Source organism: Trichinella spiralis (assembly GCF_000181795.1).
Source record: "Trichinella spiralis strain ISS 195 chromosome Unknown Scfld6, whole genome shotgun sequence".
NCBI classification, from domain to species: Eukaryota; Metazoa; Nematoda; class Enoplea; order Trichinellida; family Trichinellidae; genus Trichinella; species Trichinella spiralis.
Genome location: NW_003526945.1, coordinates 4,723,574 through 4,741,863, shown reverse-complemented (window position 1 = coordinate 4,741,863; position 18,290 = coordinate 4,723,574). Strand labels below are relative to the sequence as shown.

Below are 18,290 nucleotides of genomic sequence, written 5' to 3'. Positions count from 1 at the left end.
CGAACCAACCAACGATGATGCCCCGTCTGGCTTCTTCGAATCACACAAACTAGCTTCGTGTTTTCGCGCAACGTTTTGCGCTCCAGGCGAAACAGCTGTCACTTATTTTAGACGCAGAAGAGAAACTGCCAGCAGCAGTAGCAGCAATAGTATAATATTGGTAGTAGTAGTAGTAGTAGTAGTAGTAGAAGTGGTAGTAGAAAGCAACAAAATGCCGATTACGCGCGCGCCTGCCTGCCTGCCTGCTCTGCACAACAAGCCAGCAAGCAACACCACAGCTAGCAGCAACAAGCAGTTGTTGGTTAGTCGGCCTGCTAACCCGACTCTCAGTAGCTGCAACTTTGTTACCAATAAACAACAATAAAGTAACCACGGACGAGCAGCTTCGGGTTAAAAAAGAAAAACCAAAACGTCAGCCGCACCACCAGATAGCACCGTGGGAACTGAACGCCCAATGGTCAGCACTTGGACGTCCACTTCATCGTTGCACTCTCCATTATTTTACAGTAGTCATTTAAAAAATCAAGTACAACAAAAGAAAGTTACAATGGGTCCTTTTGCACAGTCATTCATTCATCATCGCTGACACTGAAATTCAATGCACAATGTTTTGCATGACAAAATGAGCTCCTCTGTTTTCCAAAATTCGACACTTTCATCCAGCCTACATTGCAGATGAATTGTTTGGGGAAAAAAGTTTCCTCAAAATCAGTTCACAGTAGAAAACAGTACTTCTTTTGTTATCTTTCAACACCGTTTTGATTCGCATTTGAAAAATAATAAGTGCAATGACCAAATTGGAGATTGCTCTAATATGACAAGCTGTTCAATGTTTGACTAGATTTTAACGCGTCTGATTACCCTTCTATATCATATATTTAATGCAAAATTAAGGTACCGGTTTGAATTAATTTTCACTTTGAATAACCAATTTTACAAAATAAAAGTACATCAATAAGTGGGAAAAATATATTTATATATATACGGTCAATAAATTCTTTCATTGTTGAATATATTTTGATCACAAAATGACAGGAAAAAATATTAGCAAATGAATATTTCAGTCAAAATGTATTTTTCACTTTCATGTTGACTTGAAATTACATAATGCTTGTGTGCAGAATGAAATGGGAAAAAGAAGAAATATTTATTGAAAGAATGAAAATGAATAGTGTCATTCAGTAACGGCGACAGTGACGCCTTTTCATTATTGATGGAAACATTTTTGCAAATTGCATCGTTTGATGCACTTGAAAAACAAAGTCATGCGTAATAAATAATTCACTCTCACGCTGCTTTTAATACTTTATATTGAACTTTCAATAAAATATATTAGCGTAGCTGCTTGTCAAAATTTTCAGCTTGCGCAAAATGAATTTCAAAAGTCCAAATTAATTATTCCAACCACCCCCCACCCCCCCTGAACCAACCCTACACACAAGAACACAGGCAGAGTTGAGTTGCTTGCTTTCCAAATACGCACAGAAAAATTTGCTTCTAGATTATTTTTTAAAATTTAAAACAGTGCACAAAACTAAATTTAAATCAAATGTCATTTCATTGTCATCCTATGCCAAATAGCATTAGTGAATTAAAATTCGATTCAAAAATTGTAATGACAAACATTGACTGATAAGAACGCAGATGTTGATAATTTTAAAATGCATTTTCTTTGATGTATTTTTCCTTTGTTTCTCAAACATATATATATATATATATATATGCTTTTCTATGGGAAAATTCAAAGTTGTTGAGATCATTTTAAATAAAAAACCAAGAGTACAAGAACAAGCCAAGCAAGTGTGTATATAACATGAAATAGATATTGACAACTGCGTGACAATATGATTTACTTTAAATTTGAATTTACTTCAATTTAAAAAAGAAAAACGTTGTTCTCTATTGTTGGAAAATTTTGACGCAAACTACCGGTCCAGAAAATGGAAGGAAGTAGCCTCACGTAAAACAACAACAACAAACACATTAGACAAAAAGCTGGCTACATGAGTATAATACAAGTTTTACACAATTCACAAACAGGACCCGCAATTGCTGTTTTCACTTTTAAATACTGCTGTGCATGCAACTGGTTATTTCCATTTTCCTTATTCCGTCAAGACACCGCAAATATATAAAAATCCACCTATGCCAACAAGCATCAAATGAAAGCAGCGGAAAAGCTGCTGCATATTCGACAATCTTCACAATCACGTGCGTAGTATATACTAAGCGACTTGCTGCTATTATTACTTTTTTAATTAAAAGTGGCGGCACCATTTTATGCAAAAATATAGGTTCGTTTTCAAAGAGAATAATTCTCAACACAAACCCCCCCCATTTTTATGCTCTGAATCATTGGCTATAAAAATGAACAATCATTTTGTATAAATTGTTGGAAACTTTGTCAAGTAGTCAAATGTCAATTGAACAATGAAGTTACACAATCACGTTCACACAACAACTAAATTAGCCATTTTCTACAAACAACAAATACTGAATGTCATTTGATGAATTAGATGTTTGCTCATCGAATGTGCAAATACACTTTTTTCCCAAGCAAACCGTTTTCTACCCTCTTGGACTGGATGAAGAAAAAAACCCAATACAAAACCATCACTTTGCTTGTTGTTTATAAGTTATTTTTTGCAAAAAATGCGGAAAAGTGCAGAAAAATAAAATAACAAAGCTTACCTTGCTTTTTGAAATTCCTCTGTTTTGTAGCCGACCAACGTTGGAAGAGTGATTAGCCCATTTCGAAGTTGGCTTTGTTTTCTCGGAAAAATCATAATTGAACGTGATTTTGCTAGAAGGGCTGAACAATTCCAAAAGCTGTTGCAAATCTTTTCTACTGTAGAAGACAACATCCGCATCAACAGCATCGGCATAAATGTAAATTTTTCTCGGCGACCACATCGCAGCACCGTTGGGTGGGACATTTTGTTCACGTCGGCGGATATCTTTCGCACAATTGCCCAGAAACACTTCGAACTGATCGAAAGTTTTGATTCGATTTTTCAAACCGAGAAGTTCATCAATGTCACGCAACGAACTGATGAGGCGATTGTTACGACGGTGATGCGATTTCGCTTTGGGACGTTTCCATTTGAACGGTTTTGTCAGAGGCAATTTCGGTACTACTACTTGAGCTTGTTGCTTTACATCAGATCCTCGAATTCCCACTAGCTGAGCATAGACTGGCTGCTTGGCCTGCCTAATAACAGTTGCTTCATCTTTCACGGGTGTGCTGTGAATTTTCACATCGGAAGCACTACCCTGATCGACCATTTCACCACGTTTGATTGATGATTTTTGCACTTGGGCTACTTGGGCCACGGGTTTCTGTTTACCCACAGCAACCATCTGCTTGGGTTGGGCAGTGGCCGGAACGGGACTGCATCCGGCGGTTGTTCGCTTCGAAGCTATTGTAGATTGTTCCAACTGTGCTGCCGATTCAGTCGGTCGTTGTTTTCCAACGTCCACAGAAGCAACACCAGTCGGCTGCTTCGCTTGTTCCACTGATTTAGCGTGACCATCAGTAGTCGCTAATGGTGAAACTTCTGCTTCTTTGGCCTTACCAACGGCAGCTTTTGCAGCTTCGGCAGCTTTCAACTCTTGCCTTTTACGATTCAACGCTTCTTTGGATCGCTCCAATTCTTGATTTGCCATAACTTCTTGCTTTTCCTTATGAAAAAACGGAGAAGCAACTTTCTGGGGTTGCCTGATTGTTGTTGTGGACTTGCGAGTGTCTGTCGGAACTGATTTCGGTGATTCAAGCGATTTCGCCTCATTTTCCGCAATTTCTGATGTAGAACTTGGAACCGCTCGAGCGGTTCTGCTCTTGTCAGAAGAGATGCTCTGGTTTTTGTCCAACTTAGACTGTTTCAACTGTTCGCACTGTTCAGAAGCTTTCTGGCGTAAATTTGTCGCCTCGCTCATCAGAGAACGGGTTACTTCACTCTGAGCTGCAAGCTTGCGGCTCGAGGTTCCTTCACCAATACCACGACTCAGACTTTTCGCTTGCTCGGAAAACTGACTAGCACCTAGGTGCATTTTACGGCGCAACTCTTCCAATTGCTGCTCAAAACTGGGCTCTTCTGATTTTGGTGCCTGCTTCGGCACCGGGGCTGTGCTGACACTTGGCAACAGTGGCGCCGGAGGGCCGTCTTTGAACTTCTCACTCATCCGCTCAATCATCAGTGATTTTTTTCTACTAGCCTGCGACCGCTGTTCAGCAACATCTGCAGCAGTTGTAGCTGGAATTCGACTGTCTCGACGTTCCGAGCGTCGAATAATGGGCTGTATTGCCAAGATGGCTGTGTTCAGTGGCTGCTTCGGCACCACGGACAGACGTGCCAGAGCCAGTGACGGTTTCTTCGGTTTGTACAACTCTGGGAAGACGAATTTGATTTCGTGCTGGCAAACTGACGCACGCCGAAGGTTCAATTTCAAATCGGCGAAGTGAAATTGAATTTTTGGCGCCACACGGGCCACCTCCGCAACGCCTTTGGCAACACGCCGGATCGCCATGCAAACGGATGGACGGCGCCATTCGTACCTGTCAGCCCAATGACTAGGCCATCGCTCTTCTATCTGCTTAGCATATTGCAGCTTTTGCTCAATTTCTGTCAAACTTATTTTTGGCTCTTCACTTTTTGAGCAATTTACAGTTGCCATTTCGGAAACTCGTTCAGGTCCATCGTCATATTTCTCTGCAATTCCAACTCTAGGCTGGCAGGTTTGCGTTAATAATGCTCGGTCACTTTGCAGTTCGCCTACGGATGCTATGTGCAACGCTGGCGGTTGCTCGTAGGTGAAACTGGCCAGCGCTTCATTGTCATTCACGTGTAATTTATCCGCATACTGCATCAACAACTTGGATTCGTCCTCAACTGTGCTCGGTACGGGTGAAGCAGTTTTGCTGGGCTGCTTTAACTCTGCATGGTTGTCATTACTGATTGGAGAAGTTCTCATAGAAACAGCCAAATCTTCGTCATCTGTTGTAAGACCCGTTGTTTCGGGATGCTCACCTTGCAACGTCCAAAACTGATCACTGTAATCTGATGAAGTCAAAGCACTTTTCATAACCATATCGTCGTCACTGTATTCACGATCACTCAGATCTTCATATTCAGATACTTCCTCTTCATCACCTTCCGCCTCTTCTTCCGCTTCATCTTCATCTGTGCACTCACTGTAATCAAGTGTAATGCTGAACACAGGCGCTGGTTGAGCTAGATGCGGCTCTACCCGACCTCGTTCTTCAGGCTGTTCCTGTTTTAGCATAAAAATGGGATATTTCTTATCTCGGCTGTCTAAGCTCGTCTCGTAATCTGAGTCATAGTCTGATGATGAAAACCCCGCATAACTGGAATTAGATGGTGACAAAGAAAGCATCTGCACTTGACTGATGCGTCGGACGGGTGTTGGCATTTCATCATCAGTAGTGTCTTCAGATTCACTGGCTGTTGGAACTGCTGCTACTTTCAAATGGTCTGCATCGTCCCCACTTTGTTTTTGATGTATCTGCTCTTTGTCTTCGGCTAACTGGATGTCAATTTTTGGCACTGCTGTATTTTCATCGTAATCACAAAACTGTCGCCACGCGTTAGAAGCATCGCTTGCAGATGTGTTTTCCACTTCTTCATCCGCTGACATGTTGTAATCACAAAACTGTTGCCATGGAGGTATAGAAGAAGTAGAAGATTTTTCACTGTCTTCCACCTCCAACTTTTCCAGCTGCTCATCCTCTTCAGCTTGTGAAATGGAGTAGTCACAAAACTGATTCCAAACAGATGGATCGTAAGTGGAAAGATTCTGTGTGCCGTCATCTTTGCTTTTTTCAGATGTTTTCTTTTCATCATCTTCGTCTTCTTCGTCATCTTCTTCTTGTGATAAACCGTAATCGCAAAACTGTTCCCAAGGAGGGGCTACATATGTGTTATCAGCAGAGATATCGGCTGTATTATTTTTTGCTGGTTCTGCAGATTCTTCTTCATCTTCTAATACACAAAGATGATAAAACTGATTCACATTTTCATCACCTTTTCCAGATTCATCATCATCACCACCTTTTTCTTCATCACTTTCTGTTGCGTATTCATAGTCGCAAAACTGTTGCCAAGGTGGTGTACCATGTGATAATCCACTTTCATATGATGCACTTTCAGAATATTTTACACTGTCAGCATCATTAGCTTCTTCACTTTTGTTCAGATCTGAACCTTGGGATGCCGCTGAGTTGTAACTTGCTTGACTCGGATCATCAGCATCTTTTGATATCAACTCAGTACCAATAGTTTGATCAAAATGATAATCCTCTTCTTCTTCTTCTTCTTCTTCACTAGATAAACGAGCTTTCTTTTCAGAACTGCTATTCTCACAACTAGATGAAGACGATGTCTCTTTGACAGAATTTGTCTCTCTACATTCTGACGGATCTGTATGCAACTTTTCAGATGATTCATGATCAGTATGTTTGAATGTTGAATCTTGTGCAACATTTCCTCGAGTACTGCTCGTCGTTTGAGAAGAAGACGTCTCGTTTTCTGAAGATAACCTTGTCTTCACTGATTCCGCACTAGGAGACTGCCTTGACCATACAGGAGGGGATAAATCAGCATGATGCGTATTCCAAACAGTACGGGTAGGAGTCAGTCGGCTACCATAATGAGAAGGTGAGTAATTACGATGATTTGATGAAGTAGAATGCAACGAATATGTTGACTTTCGTGGACTATATTCATTATATCTTAAAAATGAATCTTCATTTTGCATTCGAATAACTGTATAAGGTATAGCAAAATAAAATAAAATAAAATAAAATAACAGAAAATTATTTAAAAAATAATATAAACTCAATGTATAAAATTCGTGTAATTTTAATAACTTGATTTCATAAATATTTACACCGATATATGTTTGTATGTATTGTCTGTTTGTCATTCGTTTGATTTAAAATTTAAAAAAAAAGCCCTCCCTTACTTGTCTCGAATGTTTTCAAAGCTGTAGTTGTATTTTTTTTGACTTGCAATTGGTGTGCTTGCAAGTAAATTTCCATATGAACTGTGCAGATAATTCGAGCTGAAACCTGGATCCAAATTACTATAGCCAGTTGAAGAGCGACGCGGTGGAACACTTGTTGTCAAAGAATCGCCCAAAAAACGGCTTGAGTCATAATCTCTTGACACTGCATGATCGCTAAGCTGCAAAGACATTTTTATTAATTCACAATAAGCGGTGAATAAAACTGCACTTACGTAATGATAACGCGGTGACTCATTGTATCCATGAAACTTTCTTGGCAACGAATTATAGTCCTGCAAATGCAACTTCTGCTTCAGTACAATTAAGATTGGATTTTTTCTTAGCTCAGATGAGAAAAAGTAAATTAATGTAAATCTTTCCAGCTACTTTCATGAATATGAATTTCTACTGATCGTGTCAGATAAAAATTTGCACTGCATGTAAATTTTTACACATACAGATGATGGATAATTGGTGTTCGTCATATTTTTAAATGAAATTTTAAATCATACCAAAAAAAAAGATGACATGAACAAAACATAACAAAACAAAACCAACCACCATTGTATAGAAGCAAGTTACTGAAATTGAAACTGGAAAAATTAGTACAATGACGACGTTATTGCTTCTAATTCTTCATTTTATTAAGCATTTGCTTTTTTTCTAAAATAAACATGCGTTCATTTAAATAGCTACGCAAAAAAATCCAGCTCAAATATTCAAGCTATTTTAATCTTTCCAGAATGGACGCTACTAGAACTGAACTGAACTAGCAACTAGCGTAATGGCCTTATTCAATAAACAAACAGCAAAAATTATGCAACACTGAATTGAACTTCCCTACTGACAAACAAGCATATATTTATTTGTTCGAACAAAAATCAACTGCTTATTATTATTATTATTGAAGATAAAATTTGCCTGTTACACACAATTTTGCAATTCAATATAACTAGTTGGAATTGAGGCGCAAAACAACCGAAAAGAGGTAAAATATTGCTTGACTTTTTGGTCTGAAGCAACGTAAAAACAACCAACATTCCAATCAAAGAATATGCAATGATTTGCAGCTTGCAAAAGCACGTGTTTGAAAACATTTCTTGGTGTAGTTTGGAAAATTTGCGCTTAAATTTAAATTTAAATTTCAAAAATCGGTTACTGATCACACCAAACAGTTGGGTCAATCAAAATATATATGCTAATGATGATAATATGCTACAACAGAAAGTAATCACCTCCGCTTGAACAAAGACTTTAGCAGTTGAAAGCCATTGCACTTAGACTAAATTATTATAAAGTTTGAAATATGTTTGAATTATTATTATATTGCACTATTGCATGAAAATGAAATGCAAAATCCAAACTCACAAATCACAATGATCACTTGTACTAGGTGCTAAAATATTTTAATTTAAAGCAATCATTTTAAGATTGGAAAGTTTACTTTATAAAATAATTTCCAAATTATGAAGCTCAAATAAAAAAAGGTATGAAAAAATTGACACGAATTGAATTTATCAAAACATGATATTAATTATAACAGAAGAGCAGAATTTTGAAATTTTAAATATAAGAAGAAAAGTTGAAAAATTATCAATAAACTGAGCGTCAACAGTACTGATTAAAAAGAACTTTTTTCTTATTCAACAATCTGAAAATATCAACTGATTTATACATATATACATATGCATATTCAGCGGTTTGGAAAAAGCAAAAGCCGCAGGATATGATCGATTGCCACCGAGTAGCACATGACACTTAGTCAGATGACACGCGCACATTAAGTTGAAGCAGTCAATTGACGTTTAAAGTAAGTGGAAAACATGATAATTTTAAGTAGTTTATACGAAACATCAATAAAATCTATCCTAGTAACTTTGATAATTTATAAATAAATAATTTCATATTTTTTAATAACAAACAGATCATTTTATAATCAATTCGGATGTTTCATTCTTAACACGTGTTGTTGATTCTCAATTAATTCATTTCATGTGCGAATAAAATATTATCTCTTCTTTTTTTGTAAAACTTTGCAAATATGAATTTCCAAAAATTAATAAGACTGTAAAACAAAAAGAAAACAAAACAACCATGGAAGATAAAGATGCTAATATCATCGAAAGCTACGTAATGGTATAAAGAAAACAATTTCTAATCCACTGATTGAAGTTTGCTCTGCCAACGCACCAGCTGTGCCGGAAATGGAGGTGATCAAGGCACATTTCTCAACATCTGACAGAAATTCCCACTCCACTCAGATGAACAATTTGTCAGCTGACGTATACAGAAACTAAATCTGCTTTATCAGATTGATCGTTTTTTTTCAAGTAAAACAATTTCCACAAGATTACAATGACGCAACTGACAATCTGCGGATTTATAATTATTAACAAATCATTCAAAAAAACGCGCACTTTTTTTGAATTAAAAAAACCACATGCAAGCATTTCTTCAATGCCAGATTTATTCACTTACTTGAACTACAGAGAAAAAGCATTCTGTGTTGTAACTGCATTTGCAGAAAATTATCCAATAAAACAACACATGGCTAGTCTTGAGCAGTTAAACATGCGTGTAATGGTGTTTGCAAAAAAAGTCTTTCAAAGTTTTTGAAAACTAATTACATTTATAGATATAGACATATATATATAGTTCAGTGATGTAAAATTACCTCCAATATCACGAAAGAGATTCTCTTTTAACGTATAAAAAGAAAAATTCATCAAATATTTTACAACTTCTCTTAGCTGTCTCTCACAGCACAAAATTGCCATCATTTCAACGCATTTATTGCTCGCATGCATAGCTTTAAAACCATCTGCCATTGGTGATTAAACTGGAGCATTTAAATGAAAAAAATTGCTTTACAAGTAATTTTTTTTCGCCCAAAGCATTTTTATTATAAAATTAAATCCAATTCCCAGTTATGAAACAAGACATTTTATACATGCAAATGATAGAATTGGAAAAAATATTTTCAACTAAAAAATCCAATAAATTTCATTTACATGTTGAATAAGTGTTTGTCGGTAATTTGCAAAAATTTACACCCACAACGTTAAGTGAAACATCACGAATTGCACTGTTGCAAATTAATACGCCAGTTACAAATATGTTGCTTGCATGTTAGTATAGATGTATATATAGACGCAAGCATTAATTACTGATTGTGATGCGTGAGCATTAATTCAACTGCAGTGTAAATATTTTTCGGTTAAAAATAATAATATTGATAAGAAAACACTGAATGGCATTGCTTTATGAGTGAGTGAATAATCTGTAAAGGATTTCAAAATGAAAGAAGCAAATAGTGCAATTTTCCGGAGCAATTGGAAGGCGGCTGTTAATGCAAGTTAATAATTTACGTCTAGAAATTGAGTGAGAAAAAAGAAAAGAAAAGACAGATGGAAAAGTAGCAACGCAGCAAAGCAAAAATGTAGATGGAGTGAGGAGGAGGAGGAGGAGGAGGAGGAGAAAGAAAGCAAAAGAGAGCAAGAGTAAGAGAGTTAGAGATGGAAAGAAAAAATAACAACCATACGAAAAACACTCGCTGAATTAAATATGAGAAAACAAATAATTTTTTGAAATTAAAATAAAATTATGAAGAAATTATTTTTCAACAATGCTCAATCTTAAATTTTTTCAAAGCTAGCAAGTGGAGAGAATTAAAATGGAAGAAAAAATCAAAAGCATTTTTCAATAATTCATCAATTAACAACGAAAAATAATATGAAACGAAAGCAAAGAAATAAAATGTTGCCGTTGTAAATTATCATTATAATATGAAAATTATTAAACAAAAATATTCTTACTGTAGTTCCAAAGCGGGACATGTTCAAGTTGGATTCGAAAGCATAATCTCCACTTAGGTATATTGAAAAGTAAATTCCGTGAACTTCTGCAGGTCGGCCAAGACAGACTCGCGTCTAAATAGATGAAGCTTCGCCGGTGAAATTGATCAGCCTCGTCGTGCCGGCTAGCTGCAAGCGAGTAGAAGCAAACGCATCAGAGCGGCGCCCGGTGGTTGCAGGTTGCCTGCCTTTCAGCGGCTTGACGTGACAGGCGGCTTTTTGTTTCTTCATTTTCGCTGCATCACTGGCAAAATATATAACCACCTATAGATCAAACCCTTTTTTAGATTTAAACCAATTAAAAACACCATCAACATTACTGTTCAAATAATAAACAAATTAGTTGATGATGTTCGAAATTCTAAAAGTAATATGTATATTTCTTATTAACAAATTATCATAATCAAATATGAATTAAATTTGAATAGTAAACAGCGGAGGAAAGATGTACACTTGAACAACAACAATACTCATTTTCAGACTACACACTGCATATTTTGATAACAAAGAAATTTAAAAAACGAAATGTATTTATTTTAATATAAGTTTAAATTGAGCAACAGAAATTTGAATTTCGTCGCAATTTCAAGTAGAAGAAATCATTTGCAATAAAAATTCACCTCAAACTAATTACTTTCTTTCAGCATTTTTTTCGTTCAATTCTGCCGCTCCAGACCGGATGCTGTGACTATTCCAGCTATTCAACTAAACTTTTTTGTGATCATTTTTCATTTTCTTTACAAAAAAAGAATTTATTATACATAAAATGAAAGTCATTTTCCACATCCAACGCAAATAGTAAACCCATTCTACGTACAATCATTCGGATCATTCGGATTTGTACCCACTAATACAATACAATTTTTGTAAATTGAAATAACTCCTTATTGAGAAGTTTAAACTGAAAAAGTATTAAATTTAATGACAGTTATTGTAGTAAATTAAATTTTATTTTTAAATCATTATTTCAACACAAACTGAAAATTTTGTTTACCATATTTCAGTACATGTAAGAAGTTCTACTGTAGAGCATAAAAATTAAAATTATTTTATTTTTAAATTATTTGACAATTTTTTCAAAAATAAATTAATGCAATATAATTTTTGTTGTGCTTTTGTGATGAACATTTTGATTAGTAAGCATATATGCTTTTAACTGAAACAGCAATAGCAATAACAATTATGTAAGAAATTTTTACAGCATTGATATACAGATGAAATTCTGAAAAATTATACAACACAATTGTTTAATTCTTCGATTACATCTACAGTTCAAAATAAAACCTTTGTACTTTTTATTGCATACTGTAGCAATGAAAGTTGATTTAAAAAGTAATTGTTGGACATTGATTACAAACAACACTGAAACTGTTAGTTTTTCAAACCATAGCCATAAAGCTTATATTGAAAATGACTTATAGCTAATTGAGATATTTTTTAAATACTTTTTACTTTTATTTTATGATTTAAACTAAAGTACAATATTTATTAATATTTTTTAAAAATTAGTAAAGAGAAAATATTAGTATTCACGAAAAGTGTATTTCTTTTTCGAGTGCAAGAAATTATTCAAAATCAAAATGTGATGCAATTAACGACTAGCGAAATCCGTGACGTCAACGATGGTTAGGGTAAACGGCCCCAGAAGGGAAAAGTGCAGATTGCATTCGATCCGAACAGCCTAGTATTACAATCAGTGATATCATATATTATCATTCATGTTTCCAATATTATAAAATGTCAATATAATCATGTGGTATGTTATTTGCATAACGAGAAGGTCTTTTCAAAGCAGCTTCTTTCAGTATTGATTATATTATCGATCATGCAACGCACAAAGTCGCGTCATTTCACTAAAAATGCAAAAACGTTTTTGTCTCTGCAAACTTTTTCAATTTCATAACTGTAACTGAAAGAAAATTTTCATTTATTTTCAACGTTTCATTTTATCATTTTATACACAAATATTTTGTGCTTATATTTGTAATTTAACAACCGGAATTGCATTGACGATGACTTTTTAGCATTCGTCGAGAGCCGAATTTTCGTTTTCTTTTCACCGTAGCAAAAAAATCATGTGCTTCTTTTAAAAACAGCAACTGCAAAGTTTATGATGGTATTTCTGTTCTACAGAAAAAATTGTGTTGCTGTGATTCATTTGTTCTTTTTTCCATAATCAAAATTGCAAAACAGATGATTCACCAAAAGGCAAATTATAATCCACTTTGAATAAATGACAAAAGAAGATGCACTGGATCCACATATACCTATGAAAAAGAGCTAATGTGCATTTTATACAGATTTATACGTATCAGAGTTTTACCACTGGGTCTGAAAGTGATATACTGCTTATTTTCTTGTTCAGACATCAAAGTTCGACGGCACGAATGACGGTTCACCGTCGACATGTTCACTACGTTGTCTTTGTTATGAGAATACACCTTTAATACATTTTTTTTCTCATAAAATTATTTATTATTGAATAGATTTTATATTAATTACCGCACAGCTTGTTTGACCCGTTGTTGTCTCTTTTAAGACCAAGTACGTGATATCACCCTGTTCCCAGTGTCCAAGACAGTCATACTTTTCTGAAGTGTATTCAATTTATAAAACAGAAAAACTGCTGAAACTGTTTTACTTACTGGAATGTTGTTCATCACATTTCATATCAATTTCCAACTTGTGCTCTTCTGTGCATCCGAATGAAATTACCGATTCTTGCTCATCACATCCCTCGATCCTGTATAAGCCTTGATTTGGACACTTCTGTTCTACTTGCTCAGTGTCTATAAATTATTTCATTAAAATTCAATTTCTGAATAGCAAAAGCAATAACAGTATCATTAAATAATCTAGTTCAAATTATAATTTGTTCACAAGTACACGCTGCTGTACAGTATAATTTTGTACACTTGTTTTTACAACGTTGAAGTTGTTGTATTTGTGAACAAAAATTTAAATTTGACAATTAAGTATTTTGTTCGACATACTTATGAGCGTTTCAAATGGTATTCTCTTCTGTGAAAAGTAATGTTCATTACAAGCTTGAAAAGCTGTTGGCGCCAAATACCCTCTCATAATTTCGATGATCATTGAATTCCTCTTGTAAATTTTCATGCACTGGTAACCACGTTCACTGAAATTTTTTGCAAACTTTTAGCAAACAATTTATGCATAACAACTGCCACACTTTATTACAACTTCAAGTTCAAGAACAAAATTTTCAATTTTATTTAAAAATACTTTTAATTTATTAGCATCACTACCAGTTCGTAATGCAAAAAAATCACTAAAATTCTGTTCGAATATTTTACCTTTACGTACTAGAATAAATTATTCTACGAATTACGTTTTGCATTTCATGATGTAAAAACTGTCCATTGTGCTTACCAATCATTGATCGAGTAAAGAACAAACTGATCCATAATTCCGTAATTTTCCGTTTCTATGCATAAGCTGCGACTCAAGTTGAAATCGTTCTCATCTTGAGCAACCATTTCGTTGATGTAAAATTTATAAAAAACATTATCAGTCAATGACTGCCATATCTTTTTAGCATCAACTTGACCACGTTTGTGCACCAACCAGTGAGGAAAACTACACTGAGCAGCCGGATTGCTTTCTACATTTGTAGCGTACAATTAATAAAAATGAATAATAGAAAACAAATTCGACAATCATACCAATTTTTATATCCAAACGAATGACAGCATTTTCCATATCTGTAAGTTCCATGCAACCTGAATCTGCAGATATACCTAACTGCCCGCCGTGAGATTTCATGTCATAAATCTGAAAACGCAATTCACAGCTGCAAGAAATTTCCATACTGAAAATACTGCTGAAAGCACTTACAAAGCACCGGAAGTTTTCCGAATCCGAATAAGCAGATTTTCCCAGCAATTTACCGGCAAAGTAATTATGGCCTTCATTGTTCCATGAGCCCAGGCATTCAATGTCTTCTACTTTACTGTCGCTGACATACGACTCAGGACATGCAGCATAGAAAAACCGAAGCTTTGACTCGGACGCACAAGTTACGCCTGTAGAATAATGGGTGCTGCACACGCTTTTATAAGTCATATAAGTGAAATTTATGGGCTCGCTGATTGGACACGCTTCGGGTCGAGCATTCACTGAAATACAATAGAAATAAAAATTGTATTTTCAAACAATTCTCACTCTGTTGCGTCATACATCTGAACATGGTAATCAGAGGAGTATCACCGAGAAGACGACCGCAAACTTCTTCTAAGGATCCTTCCATTCCACACGGAGCTTAAATTCAAAAACGCATTCGCATAAAACGACGGATCCAATTCGTTTAATAAAGATCCGTTGCTGCTAGTGTTCAGCAAATTGAACTTTACTCACTAATTGAAAATTCAACCAAACCAAACGTTGATCAACTGCTATTAGTCAGTTTTTCAGCAAAATTTCACAAATTCACTTTAACAATAAAATCACCTTAACCCTTCCCTTGGACTGCTTTAGATATTGAAATACCAATTTGAAAAAAAATGAAAACTAGTAAATTATATGATAAAAATAATTGAAAATGAAACCCAGATACTAAATTGCAAAAGTATAAGGCACGTGAAAATTTATTTGATTAATTTGACGGTTTCAGTGGCTTACAACGGAAAAGCAATAGGCTTTGAAAAGGCCGCCTACTAAAGAAGCCTGCTAATAGAACAAAGCCTCCAGTCCAGTAGTTGATCGCGTCATTTTCATAAAGTACAAGTAGTTGTTGCTGTAAAGTACATCTACTATATCAAGCAATGATGCATCTTATTGTGAGAAACATCTGCGCGGCATTAGCAAGCAGTTTCGTTTAAAATTACTTTTACCTAAAGAATACAGACGACAGATGCAGCTCCAGCAATAATCAGCTAACAATACTTGAATATGGTTGATTGATTGGCGATTAGCAAGTGGTCATCCAGGCTACATTGGGATCAAGCGGAAATTCAACGCCAACCGAATTAATAAAATTAATCATAAAGGATAGGACAAGTGAAAATGTTGATGAGATTGGAAAAATCCTATTGGAAGTGAAAGAATTAAGGTGAACTTGTATCGAAGGTCAGAGGTGAACGCTATCGTTTTTCAGAATACAAAATGTGTGAGTTCAGCACTTGAATAAGCAAACAAAACTGTCGAAATAAAAAGAATAAAAATAAAAACATCAAGCTATTTCTGCCTATGGACGAACTAACTGCATTATACATTCAATTTTGTATAGAAAATAAGCAAAGAAAAAACAACAATAATAAATGAAGATATATAACTGAGAAAGCATCAATTGAATAAATAAGCTTACTTTCTTTGGATAGTAAGACATTTCGATGTTTTTCAAAAATAACTATGCATAGCCAACAATTTTGCCGATCGCTGAAATAAAAAATAATATTTCTACATAAGTAACAATAAAAACACAAAAATTACTAAAATTAATTATGCAGTTAAAATTTGATTTTTGCATCTTATTTATTGTTCACTACTGCCATGCTACAAAAATTATTATAAAATAAAGTTGCGTTGAGCGTAACAAAAGCACTAGAACAGCAGAAAAAAAATAATAAAGAAATAAAGCACAAAACATACACATTTAAATGAAGCAAGAATCGATTGTTGCGCTGTTCCGCACATTTTCCAAGAGCACCAAAATGCGTAGCATTGATGGAAATTGTTGGCTGTTCATTTCGGTACCAATCTCCACGCCAGTGTGTTGGAAAACTGCATTCCAAATCTGATAATTAGAATAAAATTTGAACAAACATTCAATTATTATTAACAAAATATTTTCAATCTGATTTTTTGATTCCAATCAACGTTTGAACATTCGACTAAATAAATATTTCGAATATTCTACTTAAATAAGCAGAAGGATATTCGATTTTATCATTTTATTTTTATTTCAAATCAGTTATGGAATTACAATCCTTTTCCTTTGTTCTAATATTAATTGCTTTCGATTAAGAAAAGTACAATTCATGAAAAATTCATTTATATAAATAAAACTTCAAATTGTACTTTCAACATTATTAATCAAATATTCATGTCAAGAGAACGATAAAATACGGAGCAGCAAGGCATTGTTTGATTGATTGGCTTGATGGAGCAAAAATTTTTCCATAAACTCGAAACAGCATTATTTATTGTTGCCCTGATAATGGTTCAAATGAGCACTGTTTGAACACGGCCTTCGCCAATAAAGGTGCTCTATAGAGTTGTTCGTTATCATCATTACTATTTGAACTGCTTTTACTGAAATCAATAATTAAATTTCGAGCTAATTGCATTTCTGAACACATCCAGAAACAAAACCGAAAAAATTCACTCTTAATAATGAAAAAATTAATATTAAAGTATCCGCAATTTTAATTAAATCATTTCTAACAAGTGTGGATCATCTGCAAAAAGGAATCAATTTTAATCATTATCAAAATTTTCATTTAGCCACTCAAGATTATGATCAATAAATAGCGCATCTGCATAAAATAGCCAATTTATTATGTTGACCGACAAATCCCACAGGCAGACAGACAGGCTTGATTACTGTTGCAAAAATTATGAACAATATGAAAAACCAATCATTTATTCGTTGCAATTAATCATTCATAAAAGATCGTTTGAAAATTTAAATACGCTCGATGCATTATATTACTGTTTGTTCTCATTGCACGCACGTGAACTGATATCTTTGCATTTCGGCTAATTTTACACTTACTAATTTGCATTCTGTTTTCTTTACACATTTCATCCATTGTAATAGATCAAAATAGAAAATGATGATGCTGATGATTATGATTATACATTGTTGTTGTCATCCGTACTTTCATTTTCCTCCTTAACTGAATTTATTCAAAAAGAAAGAAATGCAAAGCAAAGAAAATACCGCTAATTTATCACGCTCTGTTATTTAATTTGCTGCAAAGTAAATTTAGGAAGTGATTGCAAATTTTGAAAAAGTGAAGACAAGTGGAAAATTGCATGCACATCTCAGCACAATGAATGCAGATCAGCAATAGAAGGGGAAGGGGAAGTGAGCTAGCAGTGGAAAAGCATAGAAAAAGTGTTAAAATTTGCAAAACTGCACAACATCAAAATGGCGACGTCCTTGGAATTGGTTCTCGGTCACTGCGGACCAATTCTCCCAATAATAAAGACCCACCCCCATCACGTCGGTGATGTTTGTCAGAGAATTTGCGTCACGTCGTGCCGCTAGGGACAATGCTGCAACGATGACAGGCAGTCTTTTGTACGTGGACTACAAATAAAAAAGTTCGGCTGCAAGGGCACATCGTGGTCGCGTTAGTTCGTTGCTATTCCAATGAAGCGTAAGCCCTGAGGTCGTTGAATTGAAGATAAAGAAAACAAATTATCCCTCTCTCTGCCACTGCCCCT

At 34.9% G+C, this 18,290-nt stretch overlaps 5 protein-coding genes across 5 annotated transcripts; 1 reads left to right on the top strand and 4 right to left on the bottom strand.

Annotated features, from left to right (window-relative positions):
- Positions 1–49: 49 nt before the first annotated feature.
- Tsp_08832 (conserved hypothetical protein) lies at positions 50–769 on the bottom strand. The gene is made up of 4 exons (XM_003374057.1): positions 733–769; positions 406–491; positions 371–383; positions 50–333 (listed from the first exon to the last, which is right to left on the bottom strand). Exons 1-4 carry the CDS (start codon positions 767–769, stop codon positions 50–52), a joined length of 420 nt encoding a protein of 139 aa, XP_003374105.1.
- Positions 770–2,613: 1,844 nt separating this feature from the next.
- Positions 2,614–6,774, bottom strand: Tsp_08831 (hypothetical protein). Its single transcript, XM_003374056.1, has one exon. The coding sequence runs from the start codon at positions 6,772–6,774 to the stop codon at positions 2,614–2,616; it is 4,161 nt and encodes a 1,386-aa protein (XP_003374104.1).
- Positions 6,775–6,977: 203 nt separating this feature from the next.
- On the bottom strand, positions 6,978–7,508 carry Tsp_08830 (conserved hypothetical protein). Its single transcript, XM_003374055.1, has 3 exons — positions 7,482–7,508; positions 7,257–7,316; positions 6,978–7,202 (listed from the first exon to the last, which is right to left on the bottom strand). The coding sequence occupies exons 1-3, from the start codon at positions 7,506–7,508 to the stop codon at positions 6,978–6,980; spliced, it is 312 nt and encodes a 103-aa protein (XP_003374103.1).
- A 2,812-nt stretch (positions 7,509–10,320) lies between these two features.
- Tsp_08829 (conserved hypothetical protein) lies at positions 10,321–11,085 on the top strand. The gene is made up of 4 exons (XM_003374054.1): positions 10,321–10,378; positions 10,431–10,531; positions 10,844–10,895; positions 10,967–11,085. The coding sequence occupies exons 1-4, from the start codon at positions 10,321–10,323 to the stop codon at positions 11,083–11,085; spliced, it is 330 nt and encodes a 109-aa protein (XP_003374102.1).
- Positions 11,086–13,411: 2,326 nt separating this feature from the next.
- On the bottom strand, positions 13,412–17,650 carry Tsp_08828 (conserved hypothetical protein). Its single transcript, XM_003374053.1, has 10 exons — positions 17,614–17,650; positions 16,488–16,632; positions 16,204–16,274; positions 15,063–15,158; positions 14,736–15,016; positions 14,564–14,672; positions 14,271–14,502; positions 13,871–14,016; positions 13,541–13,666; positions 13,412–13,503 (listed from the first exon to the last, which is right to left on the bottom strand). Exons 1-10 carry the CDS (start codon positions 17,648–17,650, stop codon positions 13,412–13,414), a joined length of 1,335 nt encoding a protein of 444 aa, XP_003374101.1.
- Between the last annotated feature and the right edge of the window lie 640 nt (positions 17,651–18,290).